Below are 19,937 nucleotides of genomic sequence, written 5' to 3'. Positions count from 1 at the left end.
ACCATGTGATGACCGGAGTGACGTCACCACAGGTCCTTTTCCTGCACACAGCAAAAAAGAAGACAGAAGAGAAGCCGGGCTGCGCGAACAAGTGGGTTAAGGTGAGTTTAATTATTTTATTTTTTTAACCCCTCCAGCCCTATTTTACTATGCATTCTGTATTCAGAATGCTATTATTTTCCCTTATAACCGCACTTGCTTGCGGATGCTTGCGATTTTCACGCAACCCCATTCATTTCTATGGGGCCTGCGTTACGTGAAAAACGCACAAAGAGGAGCATGCTGCGATTTTCACGCAACGCACAAGTGATGCGTGAAAATCACCGCTCGTGTGCACAGCCCCATAGAAATGAATGGGTCAGGATTCAGTGCAATGCGTTCAACTCACGCAACGCATCCGCACGGAATACTCGCCCGTGTGAAAGGGGCCTAAGGGTCCTTTTAAATGGGCTGATTTTCTGGCGGTAACAAGTGCCGATTGGTGATCATCAAATGCCATTTTACAGCAACAAATTATGACTGACTCAATCATTCCTGCCGATGAAATTTTCACACGATGATTCTTCAAAAATAAAAAATGTTAATTTTTAACTCTGCAAAAATATAAATCACCGAACAAAAGCGCATTTGCTTATTTGTGGGAGGTGGCTGTGAGCAGGTGAACAAACGCTCCTATGACCCTTCTTTCCGATCAATGACAGAACTGTGATACGGGTACCTACTATATCCCAATAGACATTTTTTTTTATTGCTGGATTCACAATGTAACATTACTATTCCCTGTGGACACCTTTAAATGATCAGGTAAAACCCCCTATGATATCCCAATAGCATCATAATCAAGTACGACGGAGAGAATACTACAGACTGAAACACCATGTACGTTTTACTGCAAAGTGCTTTATTCCAAAGGTAAAGGGCATCGGGCAAGTAAATCAGCATTCCCTGCTGCAGAAATTCACATTTGTTAGAAAATCACACAGACATGACAGAGTTCAGAAGCTCAGCACATATACTATAGTTTAGCAGTATTACAAAACACAGACATTTGCCAATGCATCAATGCACAGGTCCATCATACACCACATATCCTTTATCTAATACAGTATCACTCTGGTAACGTGTCTCTACAGACTTACTATAATGTCTAGTGCCGGCAGTGACCCCCCAAAAATCCCTGATACCTCTGGTTGTCATTCTGTTCATATCTATAGTGGAGATGAAACGCTAGGGCCAAAGAATAGAAATATAGTTTAGGACCTTTATGCCACTAGAATTATTACCTGGAACTGTTATGGCATAGGCCTTACAACAACTATATTCCAGGCCTATACCTTAATCATACATAATACTAGTGTATTCCCTTGCATGGAGATTATCCCCAGTTTTGATATCAGGGCCCTCGCTGCTACATACACTAGAGTTTTGTGCTTTTTTTTGCATATTGTAGATTTTTTTTTACCTTTGGAGATATTAGGAAATTGCTTAAAGGCTATGGACACCCATGCAATGATACAATTTATTGTTTGGTTACTTCCTTAAGAAACTTTCTAAATAATCTTTAAAAACTCTCCAACATCTTAGTTCTGCAGAGCATATGTAAGTTCTTCAACTGGCTGCTGGTGCTGCAGAATCTGAAAAGAGGGCTGACGTTTCTGACAGCACTCTCTGACTTCAACGTCCCGTCTCTCAGTGTTAGGCCTCTTGCACATGACCGTATGGCTTTTTCTGTATTTTGCGGTCCGTTTTAAACTGATCCGTTTTTAAAAAAAATTGTTTCAGTAGTGTTTCCGCTTCCATTCCATTTGGCAGTTCCATTTGGTTTCCATTTGTGATACGTTTTTTGCAGATCGCAAACGGAAACATACAATAATATTTAAACAGTAAGTACGTAAAAAAATTGGGCTGGGCATAACATTTTCAATAGATGGTTCCGCATAAACGGATACCGAAGACATACGGATGCATTCCGTATGCATAAAAAAAAATTGGCGGACCTATTGACTTGAATGGAGCCACGGAACCTGATTTGCGGGCAATAATAGGACATGTTCTATCTTTGAACGGATCGGAAGTACCGAAACGGAATGCATATGGAGTACCTTCCGTTGTTTTTGCAGAACCATTGAAGTGAATAGTTCCGCATACGGACCGCAAACGGAACCCGCAAAAACAGAACGGAAAGAGGCGTGTGCAAGAGGCCTTATAGACAGCAATACGGAGGGGGAGGAGGTTGTACATCACGGACTAGAGAGAGGGGAGGGAAGCATCCAAGAAAGGTACCTCTCACAGGTTGTAGATAGGGAAGAAAGCTCACACAAGGCATTTGTCAGGGGGATAATCAAATAGACTGTGTACAGGTGTAGAGAGAAAACAGGGGAAAGAAATGACACATTCCTCAGCATCAGTGTCTGTCAGAACAGGTGAGAGGAGATCCCTCATGAGCGGTTGAAAAACCAATCCAGGAATGAAGTTGTGCTAATACATGAGAGCCAGTGAAGACAGCCGCATCCTAGACACACAGATCTCACACCTCCCTCATAAGAGAAGTCTGAAACTAGGCACAGGTTGTAAACTGAATATCAGGGGGTTTGAAAATGATGGAATAAAGATACAAAAGATACTTAGTGCAACCTTTTTTTTTTTACTCAAAGTAACCACTATTATATAAAAACATTTTTTCCATATCAAAGATGCCCATAGCCTTTAAACAGTGATTCCATAATAGTGGTTTATTGCAGGAATCACTCCCTTTAGGAATATGAATAGAGCAGTCGTATTACCTGTCAGAGTTTCTGACATGTCTGTTCTAGTCTTATATTGCACATAAGATAAAAAAAGTTTGAGCATTTTTTCTCAGAACTCCATATTGTGCTGTTTCTCTTATACTTCTTGCAAATGTATAAATAACTCAAAGGGGTTTTCTGGGATTTTAATATTGATGATCTATTGATGACCCGACACCCCCGCTGATCAGCTGGTTGAAGAGAAGGATAGGATATGCCACCAATTTCCGATAAGTGCGGTTCCCACTTCTGGGACCTGCACTTATCTCTAGATTGAGGACCTCAGAGTAAAGGAAAACACACTACACATGTGCGGTGTGCTCTCCATTCACTTCTATGGGAGTTCTGAAAGAAGCCGAGCGATCACTTTCGGCTATTTCCAGATCTTCCATAGAAGTTAATGAAGAAGGCACCGAACAAGCTTGACCACCTCCCATTCACCTCTATGGGAAATAAAAAAAAATAGCCAAGCCAGTGCTCAGCTATTTTGCGCTGTGCACCCTCGATCATTTTGTTCTAGAGATGGGTTGTGGTCTCAGAGGTGGGACCTGTACATATCAGACACTGGTGGCATATCCTATCAATATGCCACAAAGTGCAAAACGGGCCAACCTCTTTAACAGGGTGAAACACTACCCAAGTGGAATGCTGATGCCTAGTTATCAATTTCTTTCTTTCCAGCAGTACTAACTGAGGATCTACACAACAAAGAGATCTAAGAAAATGTTCTTCAGCATTTCTATTTAAATTACGAAACTACACTTTCTAAAAGAGACATGCCGAGAAAGCTAACCAGTCCTCCTAAAGAACGGGACCTAATTCCCTACTACATTCTGGAAAGAGTCTTCAATGAGGGAGCTGCTCTTCAAAATACCATAAAACACATTGGATTTCTCATAATGACAAAATCAAAACTGTATTTACACCTTGTGCTTCTAAACTGGAAAATTCTAAATAAAAAAAATAAAAAAATCACCTTTATGTCTTATTTATCACAATTACCCATAAGCCTTTGTTTCAGGCTATAACCGTAGGGATAGGAAGCCATTGGTTCCACATACATTCAAATGGTTTATACAAACCTTTCTGCAATTTGGTCAAATATTTTTCAGCATAGAAAAACTTGGTCCATTTCTGTATTGCCTAAAGAAAACATGGCGCCCATTACGAATCCAATGCCACCTCCAGTAGAGTGATACAGGTCCATTTCTACATACATTATACAGAGGTCACCTATTCTAGCCTAGAAATGACATACTACTCCCTGGATGACTGTGTTACTGGAAGCCTTACAATACAGTAGAAAAATTAGCTGAATGTAACATTGTTGTATTAATATTAAATATCTTAGTTCCTCGGGGGAGGGCCAAGCAGAGGAAGGATCTGGCTCATTTGATCTCAGCTCAATCACAAATAACAAAGGGGTCTACATTGTTGCAGAAGTGTTGGCCAAGTCATGCAGTTGTTGTTCAATAAGAAGCCGGAGCGACGTGTACCTAAAACATAAAAATGAACATAAAACATAATTAATTATACAACTATACAAAGATGAGGTACAACTATACTGTACAACTATACTGCCGAAGATGAGGTATAACCTGGAATTCTGAGTGACAATCACACAAATAACATGCAGAGAGGTATTTCCCAGAGAAACAGAACCGTCTCACTGGTGCCACCTATTGGAAGTGACTCCCTGTGAGTCAACGTTCACCTTTTTAACAAACTTTGAAACATGACAATGGAAAAAAAGACAAGCCATATATTTATCCGCAGGCAGCTGTCCCCGTCAGTACATAGGATTCTGGCTAGCTGAGTAAGATGCCTAATCACACACATAATAGGTTTTTAGGATTTGAACATGAGAAATACTAACGTTTTGAACCATATTTGTCCGGAGTTGCAGGGTAGAGTTTTTAATTTGGCTCGCTGGGGGAGATTTATCAAAACTGATGTAAAGGAAAACTGCCCATAGCAACCAATCAGATTACAACTTTCATTTCCCAAAGGAGCTCTGAAAAATGAAAGGTGGAATCTGATTGGATGCTGTGGGCAACTAAACCCATTATCCTTTACATCAGTTTTAATAAATCTGCTCCAATGTATTATAAGTGTCTGTACACTTGATCACAGGTAAATCTGATTATATTAACTCAGAGATACAGTCCTGATCAAAAGTTTAAGACCACTTGAAAAATGGCAAAAAAATCATATTTTACATTGTTGGATCTTAACAAGGTTCCAAATAGAGCTTCAACATGCAACAAGAAGAAATGAGAGTGAGACAAAACATTTTTTGAGCATTCAATTAAAAGGGGTTGTCCAGGTTCAGAGCTGAACCCGGACATCCCTCCATTCTCACCCCGGCAGCCCCCCTGACATGAGCATCGGAGCAGTTCATGCTCCAATGCTCTCCTTTGCCCTGCGCTAAATTGCGCAGGGCAAAGGCATTTTTAGGAGTTCCGGTGACGTACCAGGGCTCTCCATGGGGCTGACAGGAACTACGGTCATGTCACCGGCACTGATGGGCGGGATTTAGCTCTGCCCTAGCCAGTAAAATGGCTAGGGCAGGGCTAAAGCCCGCCCCTCAGAGCCGGTGACATCACCGAACACACTGCCGGGCGGAAGTTACCGCCCGGCAGTGTGTTATGGAAAACAAAAAATCCTGTGCCCTGCGTGATTTAGCACAGGGCACGGGAGCGCATCGGAGCAGGAGATGCTCAGATGCTAGCCTCAGGGGGGCTGTCTGGGTGAAAAAAGGGTATGTCCGGGTTCAGCTCTGAACCCAGACAACCCCTTTAATTGAAAATAACGATTAAACTGAAACAGGCTGTTTTTCAGCTGATCCAAATTTTAGGACCACATGCCTTTAAAAGGCCAAATCTGTGCAAAGATGTGGATTCATTGTCATTTTCTGTCAGGTAGTCACACGTTGTGATGGCAAAGGCAAAAAAACTCTCCCTTTTTGAATGTGGTCGGGTTGTTGAACTGCATAAGCAGGGTCTCTCCCAGCGCGCCATCACTGCTGAGATGGGACGCAGTAAGACAGTCATTTGGAATCCTGAGGGTTATGGAACAAAAAAGTCAAGTGGAAGACCCAAAAAAATTTCATCAGCACTGAGCCGGAGGATCCAATTGGCTGTCCGTCAAGACACTGGACGATCCTCGACCCAAATTAAGGCCCTTACTGGTGCTGACTGCAGCCCCATAACCATCATACGGCATCTGAGACTGAAGGGCTTCAAAAACAAAAAACGTCTTCAAAGACCTCGTCTCCTTGAACGCCACAGAACTGCTCGTTTGGACTTTGCAAGAGAGCACCAAACATGGGTGGAAGAAAGTTTTATTCTCTGGTGAGAAAAAATTTAACCTTGATGGTCCTGATGGTTTCCAACATTACTGGCATGACAAGCAGATCCCACCTGAGATGTTTTCTACGCGCCACAGTGCAGGGGGTGCCATAATAGTCTGGGGTGCTTTTTCCTTCAGTGGAACAATGGAGCTTCAGGAAATGCAGGGGCGTCAAACGGCCGTTGGCTATGTCCAGATGTTGCAGAGAGCATTCCTCATGACTGAGGGCCCTCGTCTGTGTGGTAATGACTAAGTTTTTCAACAGGACAACGCTACAGTACACAAGACCCGCAGGACAAGGGACTTCTTCCAGGAGAATAGCATCCATCCTGCGTGTTCCCCTGATCTAAATCCAATTGAGAACCTTTGGGGATGGATGGCAAGGGAAGTTTACAAAAATGGACAACAGTTCCAGACAGTAGATGGCCTTTGTGCTGCCGTCTTCACCACTTGGAGAAATGTTCCCACTCACCTCATGGAAACGCTTGCATCAAGCATGCCGAAACTAATTTTGAAAGTGATAAACAATAACGGCGGAGCTAATCATTACCGAGTTCATGTTTGGAAGTTGGATTTCTGTTTTGGGGGGTTTAGTTTTTTTTTGGAGGTGTGGTCCTAAACTTTTAATCAGCTGAAAAACAGCCTGTTTCAGTTTATTCGTTGTTTTCATTAAATTGAATGCTCAAAAAATGTTTTGTCTCACTCCCATTTCTTCTTGTTGCATGTTGAAGCTCTTCTTGGAACCTTGTTAAGATCCAGCCATGCTAAATATGATTTTTTGCCATTTTTTAAGTGGTCTTAAACTTTTGATCAGGACTGTATCATGAAGCAAAATGGATGCAGCTTCAAGCGTTAAATCATATATTGTGATCAAGTTTCTGCACCACTTTTCTGGAGTAGAAAAGTTGCACATTTTGGTGTAAATCTCAGTATTTGGCAAAATGTGAAACTTATTTTTTTTTTTACCCTTTCCGGTCTCTCACCACTTTTGTAAAAAGTGAGTGGGGCATGCGTAGGTGGTCTGCGGACAGGACCTGACACACTGAACAACATCTGTGTTGTAGTTTTGTCCTACAGTATCCCCCTCTATGTAATGTTCACTGATTCTCTACAATAACAATCTGGGCATGCTGGAAGTTGTAGTTCTCTCCTCTTATAATATCCACTGATGCTGTATAATAACAGTCTGGTAATGCTGGGGTTTGTAGTTCTCTCCTCTTATACCCTCCCTGTAATGTCAACTTGTGTTCCATAATAACAGCCTGGACATGCTGGGGGTTGTGGTTGTCCCCTCTTTTAACCCCTCCATGTATTGCCCACTAATTTTCACCTGTTTTACACTGCCAGCAGAACATCATAATAGGGATAAGAGAACTACAAGTCTCATTATGACCAGTTTAGGCCTGTTTCACACCGCTGGCAGTAGATCCAGCAAACTGTTCTGACAGGGTACAGCCCGTCGGAGCTCTCTGGGTACAATGGGGCTGGCGGACACTGCGATAACCTCTTGCTAGAAATGAGAGAAGTTATGAAAAATTTGATTCGGCTGCTTCACAGAATTTCACAAAGAAATTCTATTTGTGACGAATTACTTTGTCACAAAGCACATTCTTTTGTGTGTAGCGTGGGCGTCCCAGTTTCGGTATCCCTGCCAATCAGCTTTTTGAAGTAGCTCCACTGAGCGCTGCGGCCTCTTCGTAGGCCAGCAACGTCATGTTCCTTATTCACATGGCCTATGTTCAGCTTAGGCTACTTTCACATTTGCAGTAGCCTTTTCCGGCAGGCTGTTCCGACGAGGGAACAGCCTGCCGGATCTGTGCTACTGCTAGTCCACCGTGCCTCCAGAAGTCCGCTCCAGCCCCATTCATTATAATGGGGGCGGGCCGGAGGTCCGGCCACAGCACGGCAAACAAGCCGAAAGGAGGCCGGACAAAAACCGCAGCATGTTGTCGTTTATGTCCGGCCGCCTCTCGGCATGTTTGCCGTGCTGTGTGCCGTGCTGCGGCTGGACCTCTGGCCTGCCCCCATTATAGTGAATGGAGCTGGAGCAGACTTCCCGCGGAATGGTGGACTAGTGGTAGAACGGATCGAGCAGGCTGTTCCCCCACCGCAAGTGTGAAAGTAGCATTAGCCTCATTTAAGTAGATTGCAGTGAGCTGCAATACCAAACACAGCCACTGTACGGCGCTGTGTAAGCTCTGAGAAGACCGCAGCAGTCACCGAAGCGCCACAAAAAAGAAATTTCATTCACAGATTTTTCATGTGGACAGATGTAGACATCACAGGACATCCTGACATTACCTTCTCATGAGTTTGATGATTTCTCGGTCTTCCTCTTCCTTCAGCTTTTCAATAAAACTGCTCAGAACAGGCATCTCAAACTTTATGTACTGTGCCACCTGAAAAACACAGGAGGTAATTATAAGGACGCTAGTCATACATTGTTAGGGTGGATTCACCTACTGTACAGTTTTTCACAACATTTAAGAAAAGTCTTGATCTCCCTGCACTGGCGTGAGATGCACCCAATTTATTAAGAATCAGATGCCTCATCTCTGCCCTGCCATGGCGCAAGTTACAGTAAATCTGGAGGGCACTGTTAGCTACTTTCACACTAGCGTTTTGGCTTTCCGTTTCTGAGATCAGTCATGGGTTCTCACATTCTGAATGGATAAGGATCCGCTCAGAATTAATCAGTTTGCCTCCGTTCAGTCGCCATTCCGCTCTGGAGGCGGACACAAAAAACGCTGCCTGCAGTGTTTTTCTGTCTGCGATGTGGTGCTGAGCAAGACGGATCCGTCCTGGCACACAATGTAAGTCAATGGGGACGGATCCGTCTTCTCTGACACTATAGAAAACGGATCCATCCCCCGTTGACATTCAATGGTGTTCATGACGGATCCATCATGGCTATAGAAGACATAATACAACCGGATCCGGTCTTGGCGGATGCATGCGGTTGTAGTATGGTAATGGAACACTAGTGTGAAAGTAGCCTAAGTTGTCCCTTCAGAAGAGGGACGAGAAGCCTAAAAAGTCATACATTTTGTTTTTACAATGACACCAGAGGGGGTACATAGGTATCTATTTTAAAATGCATGTACTCATGGACGGATTGGCCATTAGACCTTACAGGGATATTTCCCGGTAGGCCGATGCTCAGGGGGCTGCCTGGGCCCTCCTCACAGCCTTCCAGTGAAAGTTTTTGGGGATGTATTTTGTGCTGTTGGCAGTATTTTATGATGGACTGTGGTATTTGGCTCTGTTGCGGTGCTATAATGTGCCACAATATGGTAGTGCTGGCTCTGCCTTCCATCAATTTAGACCCAACTACAAAACAGGGCCACTTTCAGTATTTTTTCCAGGGCCACTTTAAGTTCCCAGTCTGCCCCGGCATGTACTAAAAAATCCCTATAGACAAACTGCATTAATATGAAAGAAGGGGGTGGGGAATTGGCCAAAGGATCATGGAGATGGAGGGGTAAATACCCCTTCTGTCCTGGGTAACAAATCCCAGCACTAATATGGGGCCCCTTCTCTTCTCTGTACATAGCTGCCTACAGTGGCGTACATAGAGAAATAAGGGCCCCATAGCAAGTATCAAACCAGGCCCCCCACACAGGACAGAAGGGTCTCCACCTAAACCCCTATCAATGATCCTTGGGCCATTTTTTCCATTGCCTCATTTACTAAAAGTTGTTACTTTAGAGCAGGCATCCTCAAACTGCGGCTAGAGTCCTGTAGAAGAGGAGATAATCCAAACTAAGGCCACTTGCACACGACCGTATGGCTTTTTCTGTATTTTACGGTCCGTTTTAAACTGCTCAGTTTTTCAATTTTTTTGTTTCAGTAGTGTTTCCGCTTTTGTTTCCGTTTTGCAGTTCCGTTTTTTCCCATTTGGTTTCCGTTTGTGATCCGTTTTTTGCAGAACGGAAACGGAAGCATAAAATAATGTTTAAACAGTAAGTACATTAAAAAAATTGGGCTGGGCATAAAACTTTCTGCAAAAACTGAACGGATACAGAAGACATACGGATGCATTCGTATGTATTCAGTTTTTTTGGAGGAATCATTGACTTGAATAGAGCCACGGAACGTGATTTGCGGGCAATAATAGGACATGTTCTATCTTTGAACAGAACGCTAATACAGAAACGGAATGCATACAGAGTACATTCAGTTGTTTTTGCGGACCCATTGAAGTGAATGGTTCCGCATACGGACCGCAAACGGAACACAAAAAAACCGAACGGAAACGGAAAAAAAAAAACGCTCGTGTGCAAGTGGCCTAAGGCTGGGCCCCCTCTTGCCCTGGGCCCCATAGCAGTCGCATGGTCTACCGCTGTGGTAGTTACGCCCCTGGCAGCCATTTCATAAAATTCCAACTTTAACTGTAATCCCAGGCACAGTTTTGTGAACATAATACAGCCTTTTTCTCAGATATCCCATTTAAACAACATTTTTCTCTTATTTCTGCAGACTGTTGTTGTTTATCATTTGCAATGGATCAGTTATTCTTCCATTTTAAATCTCAGTATTCAATTAGCAATAGCAAACCTTTTAAAGGGGTTGTCCAGGCTACATATAATAATGACCTATCCTGCACTTCATCCCACCCCACAGCTGTTTCGGGTAGCCACTGCATGGGAAACTATACAGTGTATGGAGAGAAAGGAAACAGCGCCGCATGCTGTGTAGTGGCCTGCAGGGGTACTGCAGCTCAGCTCCAATTCAGGTGAATGTGTGTGTATGGAGCGGAAGCAGACAGACACTGTATAGTTACTGGTGCCGCTGTTACATGAAACAGCTGATCAGTGGGGGTGCCAGGTGTCAGATCCCCACCAATCTGATATTGATGACCCATCCTCAAGATAGGTCATCAAAATTTGTACCCTGGACAATGCTGCCTACATACCATCAATAGCTGTCGGTGAAACAGGTAGGGAGAGGGGAATAAGGCGCGGTCAGACTCCTCTGGCAGTGGTTCATCTCCGATGAGAACAAAGGATTGGGAATGTTGAAATCCCCACATCCGTTTTTTTCCCAGATTTCTACCATCAGGGAGAAGTGTCTGCACGTTCTCCATACACATAAGTTAGTTCGCTATTCCTGCGGAAATCAGCAGATTTGGCCAACTTTGTTCTTATGGATATATGTCGCTTAAGGGTACTATCACACTAGCGTTTTTCTTTTCCGGCACCGAGTTCCGTCACAGGGGCTCAATACTGGAAAAAAACTGATCAGGTATATCCCCATGCATTCTGAATAGAGAGCAATCAGGATGTCTTCAGTTCAGTCATTTTGACTGATCAGGCAAAAGAGAAAACCGCAGCATGCTACGGTTTTATCTTCGGCAAAAAAACTGAAGACTTGCCTGAATGATCCAGCATTTTTTCCCATAGGAATGTATTAGTGCATTCAAAATACCGGAATGGCGGATCAGTCCTTCCGGCCTGCGCATGCGCAGACTGGTAAAAATGTGAAAAAAAGATACTAGACGGATCCGTCTGTCCGCATAACAAGAGGAGAGACAAATCCGTCCTTGCAATGCATTTGTGAGATGGATCCGCATCTGGATCCGTCTCACAAATGCTTTCAGTCAGCGGCAGATCGGCAGATCCGGCGGGCAGTTCCGACGACGGAATTGCCCGCAGGATCACACTGCTGCAAGTGTGAAAGTAGCCTAATCCGTTCAGGATGCATCAGGATGTCTTCAGTTCACTCATTTTGACTGATCAGGCAAAAGATAAAACCGCAGCATGCTACGGTTTTATCTTCGGCCAAAAAACTGAAGACTTGCCTGAATGCCGGATCAGTTTTCCCATAGGAATGTATTAGTGCCGGATCCGGCATTCAAAATACCGGAATGCCGGATCCGTCCTTCCCAAAAAAAGGTGAAAAAAAAAAAATGCCGGATCATTTCAATGCATTTTTCTGACTGATCAGGCATTTTTTAAGACTGATCATGATCCTGATCAGTCTTACTAATGCCATCAGTTGGCATACGTTTTTCCGGCGACGGAACTGCTTGCCGGATCACTCTTTCACAAGTGTGAAAGTAGCCTTAGACCACTAAGCCTTACTTTGAGGCTGCTAGGCCACAAAAGGGCCTTTTACTGGTCCACCTATGATATCCACCTGGTACCTGAGGATGGTCCTCTGATGAGAAAACTCCAGTATTATATTTGGCACATGGTGGGGGCCCTATTACTGATTCAGAATTGGGGCCCAGGAGCTTCAGGTTACACCTCTGGCTGCATGTGCTACCTCTACAACCCCTATAACAGTAGCACTCAATTCACTACATTTGACCATCTCAATACTGCTCATTGATGATACAGGCTACACTTAGGCCCCTTTCACACGGGCGAGTATTCCGCGCGGATGCGATGCGTGTGGTGAACGCATTGCACCCGCACTGAATACCGACCCATTAATTTCTAAGGGGCTGTTCACATGAGCGGTGATTTTCACGCATCATTTATGCGTTGTGTGAAAATCGCAGCATGCTCTATATTCAGCGTTTTTCACGCAACGCAGGCCTCATAGAAGTGAATGGGGTTGCGTGAAAATCGCAAGCATCCGCAAGCAAGTGCGGATGCGGTGCGATTTTCACGCACGGTTGCTAGGAGACGATCGGGATGGAGACCCGATCATTATTATTTTCCCTTATAACATGGTTATAAGGGAAAATAATAGCATTCCGAATACAGAATGCAAAGTAAAACAGCGCTGGAGGGGTTAAAAAAAAATAAATAATAATAATAATAATTTAACTCACCTTAATCCACTTGATCGCATAGCCCGGCATCTCCTTGTGTCTCCTTTGTTGAATAGGACCTGTGGTGAGCATTAAATACAGGAACAGGACCTTTGATGATGTCACTCCGGTCATCACATGATCCATCACATGATCTTTTACCATGGTGATGGATCATGTGATGACCGGAGTGACGTCATCAAAGGTCCTTTACCTGTAATGGACGCTCACCACAGGTGAAACATGCGCGATTTTTCTCACGGGAGTGCAAAACGCATTACAATGTTTTGCACTCGCGCGGATAAATAGCGGGTGTTCCCATAACGCACCCGCACATTTTCCCGCAACGCCCGTATGAAAGAGGCCTTAGGGTTTAGTAAAGGATCTTACATCATAGGTGATTTCCTCTACTTGATCCTTCTCCATAAGAAACACTTTGGACACTTGTTCACATGGACCTTGCAGAATCCGGGCAATGAGTGGGTAATCCGAGTCCTTCAGTTTCATTTTCTCTGTAGGCGGTAGGATGAGAGGATAAAGATGTCATGTTACATGTACTGTCTGTGTATACGGAGATCCTGTATGTAGGTACAAAAGCTACAGATATGAAGCCTCAATTCACTTTGGTTTATTAAACATATGCTACAGTCCATGAATGATTGCCATCAACCGACCCATTCATTATGGCAAATCCTCACGTGGACAGGTAAACGGGACAATGCAAGTGAATGGGCTTTACAAAACCCAGTTCACACTATGCAGACAAAAATTGCATGGATTTGAGTGTGAACGTAATCTTCTGATGTAGAGGTCCATGTTGTCTGTAGGTGTGACTTGGTAGTTTTAACGGGGGAGATTTATCAAAACTTAATGCAAAGACAAAAGTGGCACAGTTGCCCATGGCAACCAACCAGATTCCAGCTTTCATATTCCAGTCCCTTTTTTTTATAGAAAGCTGTAAACTGATTGGTTGCTTTGGAGAACGGTTTCAATTTTCCTTTGCACCATGAAATCTCCCCATTATGATGTCATGAAACATAGTAACCAGTGACACGATAAACCGTAACAGATCGGTCTCTGTAAGGCGACTTTCACACTTGCGGCAGCAGGGTCCGGCAGGCCGTTTTTTCCCCGCTGGATCCGAGCTAATGGTAGCCCACCGTGCTGTCGTTTTTGTCCGGCTGCCTCTCTGCATGTTTGCCGTGCTGCAGCCAGACCTCCGGCCTGCCCCCATTATAGTGAATGGGGCCGGAGCGGACTACCGGCGACACGGTGGGCTAGCGTTAGCACGCATCCGGCAGGCTGTTCCCCCACCGGAACAGCATGTCGGAACCTGCTGCCGCAAGTGTGAAAGTAGCCTAAGTCTCAGCAACGGTGGGGCTGACCACATGTACTCATCTTTAAGCTGGATTTATTTGTATTACTTCTGTGTGTTACTGATCAACCACAGGTTTAACTGACCTGAACTTTCATCCTAATAGGGGTCTATAAGTAGAGTTGGGGTCAGTTGAAGAGAGTGTCACCAGAAAATTCACCAGGCACAATGCCTTGTAGGGCTAGCCCGGCTGAATGTAATGTAATGATACCTTTCACTTAGTGATCCTCATTCTGGAAAAAAGTACTTTGATTCCTATGCAAATCAGCAGTTAAGTGCACTGAGGGTGGACCCAAGCCACTCTTTGCACCCTTGCTCCTCCTGCTTCCTCTGCCAGCTCCTCCCTCTTCTTGATTGGCAGGGTCAGGCAAGACAAATATACATTAACCTTGCCCTGTCAATCTAGAAGAGGGAGGAGCTGGCAAAGGAAGCAGGAGGAGAAAGAGTGCACATTATGGTTAGGTCCCGCCTCCAATGCACTTAACTGCTCATTTGCATGTGGATTAAAAGTACTTTTTCTCCAGAATGAAGCATCGGATCGCTAAGTGAAAGGTATAATTACATTCAGCTCAGCACGCCCTACAAGACACTGTGCCTGGTTTATCAGTGGATTTTCGACTCTCTTTAATTGATGGATCCCTAAGATGCTGAGAGTTCTGGTCAGTTAAACCCGCAGTTGAGCCATAACACATGTAGACTGTTTGAAAACATGTAATCACTCCGAAAGCTGAATATTGAAAATTAGAAGCCATTTAAAGGAACTGTCTGGTTTATCAAAAAAATATTCTACTTCTTCTCCATAACCAGCTCCAGGCTTGTCAATAGGCTATGCTTGTTGTTGAAGCCGATTCCCAATCAAATAGATTAGGCGGAGTTGCAGCACTAGTATGATAAATGTCACGGATTAATGGAGTGCTGCGGACTCGTTCATGGTGTTGCCCCACTATAAATGGAGCGAAGCTGTAAGCAGACACCTGCCTCCACTTCCACCAGTGTCTATCCAGATTTGTGCCATTTTAAAGCACCAGGAGCAAAAGATGCCGTGTGAATGGGCCCTTTTAATTCCAGTTTCCAATTCTGTAGGGTGGGTTACAGAACAAAACAGTGATCTGACTAGTTGTTATGAGCAGAACTAAGGATTTCTTGTGCCTTCAGTATAATATCTTTTTAAAGGGGTTGTCAGTGTTTAATACTGATGACCTATCCTCAGGCTAGGTCATCAGTATCTGATCCGTGGGGGTCTAACTTCTGGCATCCTCGCCGATCAGCTGCCTCTTTAGGCCAGTTCATCGGTCACATGGCCTAGGTGCCGCTCAGCTGCAATACCAAGCACAGCCGCCATCCAGGGTATAGCCCTGCACTTGGTAAGCAAGAACACCATGGTGCTCACCGGAGTGCCCTGGCCCCTTCAAACAGTTAATCAACAGGGGTCGGACCCCCAAAATCATACACTTGGAAAACCTCTTTAATCATGAACATCAAGTCAAGAGAATGGACTGAAGACCCCACAGCACCCATTTCTTACCTCCGCTTGTGTGCACTACATAAAGGGCAAACTCTGAGGCAGAATTCTCAATCTAGAATTCAAAGAAATAACATATTACATCATTAAAAAAAGATTACAGTGATAGCTAATGAATGTGCTGAAGAAAGAATTCCACGGCACATCCCAGGCGTATATCAAATAAAGTGTATTTCAATCACCAAACAGCAACGTTTCGGTCCTCTCACTCTGACCTTTCGCAAGCAGTGACATTATACATAGGTGCTCAGTGCATATATATATATAGGGTTCACAATATAATTCATTAATCAACATAATTATGTGTAAAAAGGTATATAAACATGATTATAATGAAAAGAAACGAATAGTATACTAGTGTACATAATCATATAGCCTCAATAAATCTCAGAATCGTGATAAAAAAAGTTAAATACACGTTTAGGCTACTTTCACACTAGCGTTTTTTGCGGATCCGTCATGGATCTGCAAGAACGCTTCCGTTTTCACGATCTCTGTGAGATCGTAAGAAACTCAGATACAATGGTATATTCTAACCCCCAGGCGTTCCCATGGTGACGGGGACGCTTGTCGGGGAGGAGTATGCCGAAGTGGAACAACTGTACAGATTTAAAAAAAAAAAAAGATGAATATTCAAAAAAATTTATATATAGCACTGAATTCTATAGTGCTATATATTCCTTATTGATCGCGTAATATTAGCATATTACGCGATCATTACCTTGCCGATTTGTAAAAAAAAAAATATGAATATAACGAATATTCGAATTTGCGAATATTTGATGAATATTCTACCAAATATTCGCAAAATATCACGAATTAGAATATTCTAAAAAACTAATATATTCGATATAGTGCTATATATTTGTTTTTTAGAATATTTGCAATTTTTCCCATTTAAAGTCATGATTCCTCCCTGCTTAAGTTGCTTGTGGGCCAATGACTCATTGGCCCACAAGCAAGAAGCAGGGAGGAATCATGTGTTCAGATTTTAAAAAATGACGAATATTTTATATAGCGAATATATAGCACTATATTCGAAATATTCGCGAATTCTCGAAGTTGCGATATTCGAGATAAATATTTGTAATTCGAATATTCGCGCTCAACACTATTGATGAGGAGATTTATTTAGACTGGCCTTTCATGTGCCAGACTTAAACTAAAATACATTAAAGTCAGATGTGAGATGCAGGGTTCTTAATAAATGTGGTGTTTCTCTGGCAGTCCTGCTATGAGTACATTTGCACTATAATTTTGGTGCAGATTATAGTAAATTAGACTAAAAGTCAGTGAAAATATTGTTTGCACCATAATTCAACTTCACTCCTCTCACTAGAAGGTTCTGGATCAGTTAGAAACAATATATAAAAATAGAGCAGTCAGAGCCCCTAGTGGCCTGCAGATAGGGGCAAGTGTTTAGTAGGAGAGACTCTGCCAGACTGCATGAGTGTCCAGAAGAAAATGCTGAGACGGCGATACCCTGCTAACGACTGAGCCACAGATCCTGGACCACAAGCCCTTTGGCCATGTTTTCAGCCTTCTGAGAGAGGGACAGCTCGTTCAGGCCTTTCCTCAGCACAAAAATGCAGATAGCACACAGATCAAAAATACAGTCATGTACGTGAGGCCTAACGGACAGAATGTTAAACGTCAAGGGTGAAACACTGGCGCCACCTGGTGGTCTATAACCAAGAATGCAGCCATGCAGCAGAGGCCACCTTTCTTTTTACACTATATTCTTATTTTCCCTGTAGTGGCTCAACCATACTTCTTCCCTGAAAATGTTATGTTCTTATTTAGAGGATCTGACCATAAGGTAGGTTGGGTACATGCACCAGATATGAGAAGCTGCCATGGCTGGAGTGTTGATTTAGGTCAGTAACCTCTGGGACACAAGTGGCTTACCTTAAACTTGTTTAGTAGCAGTTTCAGGACCTGTGGGGTGGACATGGCGCTGTTAATCCTGACATTTGTCACAGAGCCATATGCTGGAGTGAACACAGACGTCTACACAAGAAAAGATGAAGATGTCAGCGCCATCATTTTATTAAGACATATCATGGAAGAAGACATAGTCTGATTTCAGAGAAACTCCTAATCTAAGTCTCTGTTCACATCTGCATTGTGGCTTCTATCTCTGTCATATCTCTGTCTACAAATCATGTCCTCAGAGAGTCCTGCTGCATCCGACGGATCCCTTCGACTTATAATGGGGTCCATGGAGTTTGGTGACAAGGCGCCTGTCATGCAGAAGCATACTTTCTGAGTATGTACCAGATGTATTAACAAGGCACAGTCCCTGTTGATAAATCTGACAAAAGCAAAAAATAAAAAAAGACCAAGTTGACCTGGCTTTGCTTTCCACCACTTTACCTGGTGGTACTGGAGCTTCTTAGAATTGGAGACACAGTATGTGAGGTAGGTTACAAATAAACATGTGATCAACATCAGTGGAACCTAGTGTGTGTAGGACCTCCCACTGGTCCCACGAAGGCTGATGTTGGGGAAACGAGTATGGGTCTTGTGGAAATTCAAGGTGTCCTGATGTGATCCTTCCTAAAGAAGTAAATGTGCACACTTGGCAAAGTTAGACTCCACGTTTCTGAAGAAACTATGAGTGGCTTCATGAGTGTTAGTCTGACCGCCATCTTAACAATCACAGAGCAGACCTTTCTTGGACTCTGGGACAGTAAACCTATTGAAGAACACTAGGAGAACCTATCTACGAGGTAAAATGGTTGATACAGGAAATGATAGATAAATAAAAAATAGAATATATAATATTCACTACCAAGAAAAGTGTCGGGGGAAAAAAACTGGCAGGTCCGACTTGTCGTATTTTTTTTTATTTTTTTTGCCTATGCTGGATTTATCAACTCTGTGTGTTCTATTTTAATAAATGTGGCACATATTGCATGGGGGAGACAAAATGGTCACACACTGCACCACTATACGGCATTGTCATATCTAGAATACATTTCATATTTAGAATGTACAAAACAAAAAGAAAAAAAAATATGTCATCCATGATGAGTGGGGCAGAGGGCGGGGAGATCACAACGCCTGGGGGGCTGCTTAAGAACCTTTGTTTGACTTCTTTCCCGAATCTCTCCGGCCAGGAACATTTCGTCCACAACCATGTACACCTTATAGAAGTCAAAGACCAGATCCAGCTCACATACATTGTGGAAATATTCATTCAGGACCTCTACGAAGTTCTGGATGGCTTTCAGGTAGGCCAGATTGTTGTCCGTCACGTCCACACAGATGCAGAAGTAGAGGCCAGCGTATCAGCGGTAGAAAATTCCTTAACTCCCCGAAGTTGGTGTGTTTGGCATCTCGAATGGTCACAACGGTGTGAACCTCCTCTAGGCTTCTGCTTCTCGTCATCATCAAACTGCATGTACCACGTGGCCAGGAGGGTCTTACTGGCACAGTTCTGGATCAGGATGAAACGATCATGTCTGCCTCTCCCTTCTCCTCCTTTCCTGTCACCCGCTCCGGATTTCCGGAGAAACTACAAGTCCCATACTGCTCTACAGGATACCGGAAGTGACGTCGGGGGTCAACATGTAATATGTCAGCATTGTCTTTTTTTTAACCAAATTGGCTGCAGAAATTGCTGCAACAAATATACGGAAATGTCGATCTCTCTGTGCTTGGGTGTAGATACACTGGCAATAATAGCAATATAAGCAAAATTAGCGTTTCTACAGTAAGAAATGACTTCTCAAACCCAATTTCCATCACGATTGGCTGCTCCCAATGTATAAGAGGTTACACCAGACAGTACAGATTTAACCTTCTCGCTTCTACTACGCAGCAATTATGGCAAGAGAAAAAAGGGAGAGGCGCTCATAGGGTAGCAGGCAATAATAATCAGCTAAGAGTAATGGATGGAATATGCTCACCTTTGGGTGTTGTGTATATGTGAGCACAACGTCCGTAAGGGTAGACACACAATAGGGGGGGGGGGGATGGGGGCGGTGCTGCCGGTACCCGTTCAATCCTTTTGGATGGAGTTGCCAAAACTCCTAGGGACTGTTGAGGGCGTGATGAATGATTTGTGTGCGAACACACGATAGGTACCTCTTTGGCGCACAGGAACGACCACGATTCAGAGTTTTTTTCGGTATAATT

At 43.5% G+C, this 19,937-nt stretch overlaps 1 protein-coding gene and 1 pseudogene across 1 annotated transcript in view; both read right to left on the bottom strand.

Annotated features, from left to right (window-relative positions):
- Nucleotides 1–3,279: 3,279 nt before the first annotated feature.
- The window catches only part of RASSF2 (Ras association domain family member 2), a 75,588-nt gene continuing 58,930 nt past the window's right edge, over nt 3,280–19,937 (bottom strand). The window contains exons 7-11 of the mRNA XM_040414463.1: nt 17,703–17,804; nt 15,798–15,849; nt 13,288–13,409; nt 8,439–8,536; nt 3,280–4,282 (exon numbers count right to left, since the gene is read on the bottom strand). Of these exons, the coding sequence (XP_040270397.1) occupies nt 4,213–4,282; nt 8,439–8,536; nt 13,288–13,409; nt 15,798–15,849; nt 17,703–17,804 (444 nt within the window). The 3' untranslated portion in view covers nt 3,280–4,212. The remainder of the gene's footprint in view (nt 4,283–8,438; nt 8,537–13,287; nt 13,410–15,797; nt 15,850–17,702; nt 17,805–19,937) is intronic.
- On the bottom strand, nt 18,613–19,544 carry LOC120986767 (annotated as a pseudogene).

The sequence above is a fragment of the Bufo bufo genome, chromosome 1, assembly GCF_905171765.1.
Source record: "Bufo bufo chromosome 1, aBufBuf1.1, whole genome shotgun sequence".
Classification (NCBI taxonomy): Eukaryota; Metazoa; Chordata; class Amphibia; order Anura; family Bufonidae; genus Bufo; species Bufo bufo.
Note: the sequence above shows the minus strand (reverse complement) of the source record. Positions and strands in the feature narration are given on the sequence as shown.